We start from the raw sequence: 9701 nt of genomic DNA on the forward strand, positions 1-9701 counted from the left end.
ATCAACCATAAGCTCATTGATGCATGATATGATCTATTCACTTATTTGCTTGAGGACAAGCAAAGGTGTAAGCTTGGGAGTTGATACGTGCATTTTGTATCATAATATTAACAACATATAGAACTAGTTCTTATAGTTATTTGCATTGTTTTATCATTATTTATGCATATTTAGATGATTTTTGGGACTTTCCTACAAAGTCCCCTTCATTGGTATTTAATTTCTGGAAGGCAGAAAACCTCCTTTTTCATATTTTGTTGTTTCAACAACTTTCTGGACATCAATAAATCTGGGGAAAAATACCACGTAAGTTTTTCATCACGAGAAGGACATTGAGCGTTGGAATCACGCGAGTCGAGCCACGAGGGCCCGGAAGACCCATGTGGCGCGGCCCCACCCATAGGCCGTGCCACTAGGTGGTTCCAGCACCTCGGGCATCGTATTGTCCCCTCCTTTATATGAGAGCCTTTGTTTTGCTAGAAAATACGCCATATTTTTTCCACGATTTATTGAGGCGGTGGAAAAGGTCAAAGTCCTCTCCTACTCCGGGAAAGTTCATATCATGCTGATCCGAGGCCACCGGAGAGGGGGAAATCGAAGCCATCCTCATCACCACTCCTCCTTGGCGTAGGGGGAAGCATCTCCATTTACATCAGCACCAAAGATCCACATCACCCCCCTCATAGTTTGTGGTAGATTGAACCATGTATATTGTTTAAGTTCTATTTGCATGTTTGTGATTGCAATTTGTCTCTATTTGGTGGTGAAGTTATATTCTTAAACTGTGTTGTAATCCACATGCCATAGATCCGTATCATGTTTCATGGTTGTGAGTAGTTCCCCATGTTCATGAGGGCATAAGATGAATTGGCTATGATTTCTATATAATATGCAATGAGTATTTGATCAAGTTTGTATCTTTTTATGCGGTTCTACGATGGTAATGTTCGAATATCGACGGCGTGTTACGTCACCTTTATGGGATCATAGGGCTACACCTTAGAGTGATGAGAGGGGTAGGAAGGGACGGAATGACAAAAATAGTTTTTCAATTCTTTGAGTTGCAATAGGGGATTTAATCCAGGACCTTAGAACTTACTATTGTGGTTGGATATTTATGTCTTAATGATTCCGAGTTCTCGTTAATTTGGCCTTGGGACCAATCGTAAGGGGTGTATTCGCTCATACATATGGCTGCACCTAATTCAGGCTCCATCCAATGAGATTTAAGCTTGCCAAAATATTTACCTTGTTGTTTAGAAGTCTAAGTTCTAAGTAAATCATGCTGCCCTCGGGATCGCTTATTTTTATATCAGTACACAGACTTGAGCTTGTCCTCTCACTGAGAAGAGGATTGGGCTTTCTCTGAAAAAAGCATTTACTTTATTGCAATTTACTTTTCCTGCAAATTATACATCCAAAATACAAAACCTTTGCAACTTTCATTATTTTACTTGTCAGATTTACTAACCAATATATTCAGCTACTCGTGGGTTCGATAACCTTTTCTTATTGAAAGGTACTATGATCTCCTGCACTTAGGAGACATCAGTCTTTACAAATTGGAACACGAGCCTTGTCAACTAGAAAGACCTCGATTAGGTCACCTCTGGGACATCTACCCATGGGAAGATAGGAAAGGCGCATGATGATGAGGAGTGTGCGGCTAGTGATGATGGTTATGGCGATGAAGACTCAGACTCCAAGTGATCATCTATCGGTCGAGTAGCATCGTTATTCTTCCTTTTTGGTGTCTCAATGTGAAAGGGGGAGAAGTAGTTCTATTTAGGATCTATATCTGGATTCGCAAGGGTCAGGAACACACTTTGTTGGCTTCATATTCTTACGATGCTCGCATCCTTTATCTTAGCGTTGAAATATTCAGTTTTATTTGTGATTGACTCCGCATTCTGTGGTGGTTTGAGACATATGGTTATCTATGTGGTAATGACTATGTTATCTATATGTGTGGTATGATTCCTATCTCATGCTAGTCTTTACTTTATTTTTTTTATGTCTCAATCTTGTGCAAGTTATATATGCTCCTGCTTATCTAGTTTATCTTGCACTTGTTGTTGGTAAATAAAATACAGGGGGTTATTGATCCTAGTTGTTGTGTACTTAAAATGCAAATGTTTAGTGTGTACACATCTAGGGGGGACTATCTATATATTTATAACCATGTTGATATGCCTTTTCTAATATCTTTGCAATTTCTTGTGTTTTCATCAAACACCAAAAAAGGGGAGATTGAAAGGGCATTTCCCTCGCTAAGTGTATTTTGTATGTTTGCTTAAAACACATGGATATTTAACCGTGTATTTATATGTTTTAGTTTAATATCCATGATAAGCACGTGAAGGTGATCGACCCCTCAAAAGTGAAAAGATGAATACGGTAGTTTTTTTTTAGGTTGTGTAGTTATATGTGTTGTCTTTGTTTAGAGGGTTGGCAAGGAACAAGGTTGGATATGTACTCCATAAAATTTGCAGTTGTGGAGCTCCAGAACGGAGACTCCGGTGTGCACTAGACCGGAGACTCTGTCTCTCATAGGCCAGAGACTCCGGAAAGTCTCCGGCCCCATCAATTTGAGGGAGCGGCTCATCTACCTTGCTATCAGTATGGGGTCCAGAGGCTCTCGTTTTCACCGGAGACTTTGGTCCGGAGACTCCGACCCTCTATGTCCGTAGGCTTAGTCAGGCTGGAGACTCTGGTGTTACTACATCAGATACTATGGGGTAAGTTCGGTTGCAACGATCCTTTTCTTGAACTACTATAAAAGGCACCCTTTTTATTTGCACTTTACTACTTGTATCTTGTAGATTCCACACCAAAGGGGACCCCCTTATCTAACTCCCCTAGAAAAACAAAAGAAGGATACATGATACAAGTAGTAAAGTGCGGTGATCCCCTTGCATCATTTCATTCAAAACTTCCACAACAAAGGAGATCCGCTTGTCCAACTCCCCTAGAAGAACAAAAGAAAGGTCCTTTCTCCCCATCAACATTTATGGCGAAATTATCATTTCTCACATTTTGCATGACCCAAGTAATCCTACTAGGATGAAACCCTTTTTCAGACCTCTTCAGAAACTCCTAATCTACCCTATCATAGGATTTTTCAAAGTCCAACTTCATGATGATCCCTTGTTTCTTCTTAATTCCCATATCATGCAACACTTCTTCCATCACCACAATGCCATCATAGATATGTCTACCTTTGATAAAGAGTTAGTCCGACGCTGGACTGATGATAGAGTGAGCAAATGGTCATTTGTGTGTTTATCAGATAAAACTGAGCTCCATTTCCTGAACGTGATTGACTACAGATACCGATATATTTATCAAATGGTTGTCGACCAAGATTGGCCCCAATTTTTTTAAGTATACCTTGAATAGATACAATCTGATTTTCTCTCCTACCAGTTATAGCCTTGTTTCACCGAGTTTCAAAGTTTTGCAATTGCCCCAAGGTGCGAGATGTGATGCATATGGGTGTACGTCCCAAACACAGAGCTCTACTCCGCTATCAACACTATCATGTGGGAGCTATATATGAAGGCGAGGCGCTCCATTAGTCCTCAGACCTTTTGGATTCACAACGGATCGACCGGGAACCAAGATTTGATGGAGTCCACCAAGGTAGATAAGAAGTCGGATGCACTGTTGCATCGACAAGCACTTTTTTAAATAATGAAATCACATTTACTCGATCAAACTATCTCCATTGTGTGCTCTAGCTCTCAACTTTCTATTTCAGTTCAGTTTTTGCTTATCAATTTTGGTGCAGAATTATTCTTTATTTTTTATTTTTTTAGGGTTAAGAAATATTATTATTATTATTATTAGTATTGAAAGGTAGGGAAATGGAGGGCCGAGACAGGAGGCCCAAGTCAGCCCACTGAGGTAGGAGGCCAGTAGAATAAGCAGAAACAAAGGGAAAGCCAGTTTGGGCGACAAGGCAAGGCAGAGCCAAGCCGGCCTCCCTTCTCTCTCCTCTCCGTCTCTCTCCTCCAAGAGAAGAGCGGCGCGGCGAAGCCTCCCCTTCACCGCCGCCGCCGGCACCGCCTCCCTCCTCTCTGTGTAACGCACTCCCACTCCCTTATCCTTTCGCAAACCCACCACCTTCCTCCACTGCTCCGCCGCTCTTCGCTCCCTCCCCGCCAGCGCCATTAACACCGGCGTAAGTCCCTCTTTTCTCCTCGCCAACAACAAACACCAACCATCTCGGCCTGTCTACCCTAGTTTCCGCACGATAATGGTCGGTTCCTCTGTTAATGAATCACGAGGTATGCCGATCCCATCTGTGTTTATTCAGCCTAATTCTGCATATCTGCATTGCATTACATCGTATTTGAATCTGAAACTCTGAATCGCATGTCAGTAGGACAACTGCGCTTCTCCAGTCCAGCCTTCACATTGCCTTGCTCTGCTCCATACACTAGCGGTATACACCTCGTGTCAGATATTCTCTAGAGTAACATACAAAATCATGATCTATTTGTTAACTTGAATACTTCAAGTTGCATATATATTTTGTTTAGTATCCCTTTCATAATTTGTAGTTCTTTTCCCCTACAGGACCATGCGCTTGCAACTCAAATGCGTTTTGATGCCAGGAAGGATCATCTCTGGCTTCTTTCCTGGGGGTGCCGCTGCCGGTTCTGGCGCTCCATGATATTTCGGTGTTGGTCTTGATAGTATACCAACTTCTTGCCTTCCTTCAACGAAGCATACTTCTTCTCCTGAAACCTTAATTCTTCTTCTTTCTTTTCTGAACTAAGACCGAGTTTGGCTCTCACTATACTATTATATAGAAATCAGTATTCTCTTTATGGCCATGACATCGCTTCCTCCTGGATACCGGTTCCATCCAACCGATGTTGAACTCACTGTCTATTATCTAAAGAGGAAGTTGTTGGGGAAGAATTTACGCTGCAACGCGGTCACTGATATCGATCTATACAAATTTGCCCCTTGGGATCTTCCAGGTGCATTTTCACTCCCTGTTGTATGGACATTTTGAAGGGTTGTAGGACCATATATATGAACCAGTGTTGATTAGTTCAGGGTTTTGGGTTAACCACATATTTACATATGGCTGTGAAACATCCTGCTTTGCAGAAGAGTTCCCGTATAAACTGTTCTAACAGTTTGTTTTGTCTTGATTGACTTGTTCAGAGAAAGCTTCATTGCAGAGTGGGGATCTCGAGTGGTATTTCTTTTGCACACGTGATAGGAAGTATTCTATTGGGTCAAGGACTAACCGGTCAACTGAAGCTGGGTATTGGAAAGCTACTGGAAAGGACAGGCCGGTAGTATATAATTCCCGGACTGTTGGGATGAAGAGGACTCTGGTGTTTCATCTTGGCAAGCCACCAAGGGGTAATAGAACTGACTGGGTGATGTATGAGTATAGGCTGGTGGAAAGTGAAATACCTGCTTCTGATGTTAAACTGGTATGCTTTTTTTTGCCGTGTTTGTAGCAAGTTCCGCGAAATGAGCTCTTTCTTCAAACTCACATGTTTACGTTTGATTGATTACTCTACTGAAATTATTTTTCAGCTGTGTCGGAGAAGTTCAAGAGATGAACAATTCAATGAAACTTGTATTCATGTATGAAATTATTAATTGGACAAAAAATTCAAATTATGGACAACACAATAACACTGACATGAGCATGCATGCACCATTATGCTGACTCATTCAGAAAATTATCTATCAGCATATATTCTAACATGTTAATGCCGAGTAGATACAAGCTTTCCTTTTCCAGTAGCAGCTCATGTCACCAACTCACATTCAATTTTTAATATCCTTTAGTATTTGGTAAATCTTGAGATTATTTTTGGAAAGTGCATCATGGGTAGCAAAGATAGAAGGTCCAGACAGCCAAACACAATCTGTGTCGTAATCAGAGAAGTGCTACTATTACTTCTGAAGCCGAAGTAGGTTTATTCTTCAACTGAGAAAAATAGCACTTGCGTAGCACAGATAGAAAGGTACAAACAGCCAAACACAAACTGTGTCATAATTAGATTATTGCTGTAACTACTCATTAAACAGTAGTTACATTAGCAAAATATAGGTCCTGGCTTCGGCAAAGGACGGTAATTTGTTCTTCAGCTGAAAAAGTTAGCACTTGATTTGTTTTTAATCATACAAGCTAAGTGCCCACGCGTTGCTGCACACTTCTCTCTCTTCCGCCTTCAACCATGTCTTCTTTACAATGTGATAGGCCATTGTGCACGATATAACGAATATTTACCAGACATACATATTAATCACTAAAAGACAAGGTTATTTTTCTTCTCTCCTCCATTCTCATATTAATCATTTTCGTCATAATCGGGAAACATAGGTGTGTAGTTAACGATGTTGGTTCACATATGAAGAAACCCGACCAAGACTGCAGTAGCATTGTTCAACTATCACTCTATCAGCACCGGAGGCGTGTGGTGTTGGCACCGCCACTCGCTGAGTATCTTTTGGCGACTCAGACTTGTGAAGCTGGTCGGTGCTTTTGGCATGGACACTCACGTACAAAAATAGGTCAACCTGCTATGCACTTGATGGATTAGTTACCAAGGTTGCAGTCGTCAAGATAGACGCGCATTGCAAGCTATCTAGGAAAAAAAGCACGCAACAGACTAGCTAGGGAAAAAACGGCACGCACCGCGGAGACATGAAACACTCGAGTTTTTTCGTGAATTCATTGGAATCAGATCATTCGTCTACGGTAATAGCTACCTTCTTAATTTGGCAACATACCATAGTAGCTTGCTAAATCTGAGTCGGTTGAGCACCTGTGTCCGACAAGATCATACACAGGTTACCTCTTGCTCAAGTCGATGAAGCAAAATTTGAGCCGGAAGTAAAATCACGTCCACCCAAGATCGGGCTAGATGGGAGGTAGGATTGGATGGGGATGTTGGGCCGAGAATTGAGTGTGATTGGGGACATCGGGCCAAAAGAAACTGGCCCATGTGTGACACCAGGCACTCACCAATTCGAAATTAATATTCCCCTGTTTCATATTACTCCGCTTATAAGATTTGGTTAAGTCAAACTTTCCCACGTTTGACCAGTTATATGTGAAAATACATTATTATCTAGAAAAAAATAGTACCGAATGCAATGTACTATCATATCATTTACATTTGACTATGTAATTGTATATATTGATATTTTATCATTGATAGCTGGTCAAAGATTGCAAAGCTTGGACTTTGACCAAACCTTATATGTGAAGTGATATGGAACGGAGGGAGTAGTAAAAATTAGCATTTTTTTGTTGGCGACACTTGTGCAGCAGTATATTGATTCATGTTTACCCCGTCTTGCAGGATGACTGCGTTCTCTGCAAAATCTTCAAGAAAAGTGGTCTAGGTCCTAAGATCGGGGAACAGTATGGTGCTCCATTTGATGAAGAGGAATGGAATGATGTTAACAAGGACCTTTCCGGTCTTTCCCCTTCTGTACCCCATTCTTTACCTGGATCAAGTCATGGTGTGTCGAACGCAGCGGGTCAACGACTGGCTGCTAGTGATGTTGGCAAGGTTCCCTCGAGCCTTTTCTCAGAAAATAATGGCAAAGGTGCTGTCAATTGTGTTGGACCTAAAAGGACATCTGGTCCTGATATTTCTCGTGACAGCATACATATACAGCAGCTAGCTGACATTATCGGTCGTTTCTCGACGGAAGTTTTAAGCCAAGATGGTCTACCGGTAATTTGTCCTGATATTCCTGTCCGCTGCTCTTTTTTTTTAACTCGGTATTGTTCTTATCCTTTTGGTTTGGATGCAGCCTGATTTGACTGTTGACAAGGACACCAAACCATTGTCCGACGACAGCGAGACGATATTCGACGTACCAGGGGAAGTCGCTCCTCAGTCGCTGGACAGCGTCTGTGGCCAGTGTGGCTTGTGTGGCGTGCGTCTGGTCGAACCTATGCTGGAGCCAGTAGAAGGCGAACAGTACCTGGAGCTGAATGATCTCTCGTTCTATTGGCACACCGCCAGCGATCGTCCTGGCAGTCTAGTGCTGCCGAACGGCATCTCTGACGAGCAGCCTCTGCACTTAGAGCCCAAGGTTGAGCAGCAGGAGTCGCCCGACGGTGGCGTCTGCAATGGCGCCACATCTGGGGCAGGTGCTGGATTGGAGGCTAGGTAGAGGATCTGATGATCGGGTGATCTTAACGCTCGGTATGTTCACTGCCGTTTCTCTGTTAGGGGCTTGCTTGACAAGAGATGCTAATTGGCTGCTGCAGTTATGGGTCGGTCGCCGTTTTGTTCTGAGGCAGTTATGCTAACCAGTTTGGTGGTAAAGCAGTTATAAAACGAGAAGATGTGAATATAGGCTTGAGAGCACTGGTTCTGCGCTGCTGGGGAGACCAACTTGAACGCGAGAATGTAACGAATATTATATTCTTTGTAGATTAGTTAGGATCTGAGGAAAAACTCGTAGCAGTGTCTGGTTTTACATGACTAGAGTATTATTTTTGGACGGATCTAGCGAGCAAACGTTTGCTCGTTGGTTCCAGCCAGCCAACGCGCCAAAAAAGGAAAGTGGACCCGCCCCGCCGACCAACCCGCTCCAGAAAAGGAAAGCGGACCCCCACGACCGGATCGACCAATTAAATCACCCAAATCCCGACAGAATCAAAAGTCGGCCCACCGTCCCACCGTCCCACCGTCCCCTTCCCAGGTCCCTCCTTTTTCTCTCTTCTTCCTCCAGATCTTCTTCCTCCCGCCTGCAATTCCTCCAGATCTCCATTGCAGCCTCCAGATCTCCATTGTAGCTTCTTCTTCTCCATAAAAGCAGCAAGTTCTTCCTCCCCCAGCCAGCCGGCAACTTCTTCCTCCCCAGCCTCGCAACTTCTTCTACCTTTTCCCATCGGATCTCCATTACAACCAACACAAAGACATCAACTACCAAGAAGAAGACAAAGAACTACCACCTGAAAATCAAAGTTTCGTAGGCTGGACAAACAAGGTTAGATTTGCACAGTATGCTTACCTCCCCTCCAATCTCCTCCTTTGCTATAATTTGTTGAACCTTTTGAACCCGACAACCAGATCTACAAGTTTTCTACCCGCACAAAGGAAACAATTTGAGCAAAAACACAAACAAAAACCAGATCTACATGGTCGAACCATTTTTATCCGAACCAAGTAGTGCCCGATGCATAAAAGACAACTATTGACTCACGTAATTGCTTCCCGATGCATAAGTATGTTCCTCATGCATACAAATTCATGGAAAAATTCAAAACAAGCTTGTATACCATAGAAAAAGCAAGCATAAACTTGTAACAAGACACATGTAGATAAAAAAACTCAACTTTGAGGGCACAAACCTCGTTATAATTTGGTGGGATCCTCAAGGTAGTTGCTTTTCGCTCAGATTGTACTCAAGACAACACCTTGCAAGCAACTAATTTAGATGATCCGATGCATACTAACCATAGAATAAGCCACAAAAAATGGGAAGGAGTAGCAATGCATTTATATGGTCACATAGTACCGGAAAAGGTTCTATAGTAGCATTAGGTACCATTAGTTTGTCGAAACCATCGAGACAACCAGTTCACCGACGAACAAACTATGTTTCAACAAGAACTAGTATTGTCACATGACAAAACTAGGCAATAAAATGATCGACTTAGCTACCGTTTGAGATGCTCAAGCAAAAGTTTCTTC

The 9701-nt window shown here is 42.5% G+C and overlaps 1 protein-coding gene across 3 annotated transcripts; it reads left to right on the forward strand.

Moving 5' to 3' along the window:
• The first annotated feature begins 3989 nt into the window (after positions 1–3989).
• LOC124654790 (NAC domain containing protein 52-like) lies at positions 3990–8486 on the forward strand. Of its 3 annotated transcripts, none has more exons than XM_047193777.1 (6): positions 3990–4289; positions 4385–4447; positions 4582–4991; positions 5182–5459; positions 7347–7727; positions 7807–8486. In XM_047193777.1, exons 3-6 carry the CDS (start codon positions 4835–4837, stop codon positions 8170–8172), a joined length of 1182 nt encoding a protein of 393 aa, XP_047049733.1. In that variant the 5' UTR covers positions 3990–4289; positions 4385–4447; positions 4582–4834; the 3' UTR covers positions 8173–8486. The 3 variants fall into 3 exon arrangements, with proteins under 3 accessions (XP_047049733.1, XP_047049734.1, XP_047049735.1); XM_047193778.1 differs by having other exon boundaries at positions 4388–4447; XM_047193779.1 differs by lacking the exon at positions 4385–4447.
• Positions 8487–9701: the final 1215 nt, after the last annotated feature.

The sequence above is a fragment of the Lolium rigidum genome, chromosome 5, assembly GCF_022539505.1.
Source record: "Lolium rigidum isolate FL_2022 chromosome 5, APGP_CSIRO_Lrig_0.1, whole genome shotgun sequence".
Lineage (NCBI taxonomy): Eukaryota > Viridiplantae > Streptophyta > Magnoliopsida > Poales > Poaceae > Lolium > Lolium rigidum.

Coding starts and splice junctions, on each gene's coding strand:
- LOC124654790 (XM_047193777.1), top strand. CDS start 4,835: ATGGCCATGACATCGCTTCCTCCTGGATACCGGTTCCATCCAACCGAT. Junction 5,460..7,346: donor CTGCTTCTGATGTTAAACTG/GTATGCTTTTTT, acceptor CCCGTCTTGCAG/GATGACTGCGTTCTCTGCAA. Junction 7,728..7,806: donor TAAGCCAAGATGGTCTACCG/GTAATTTGTCCT, acceptor GTTTGGATGCAG/CCTGATTTGACTGTTGACAA.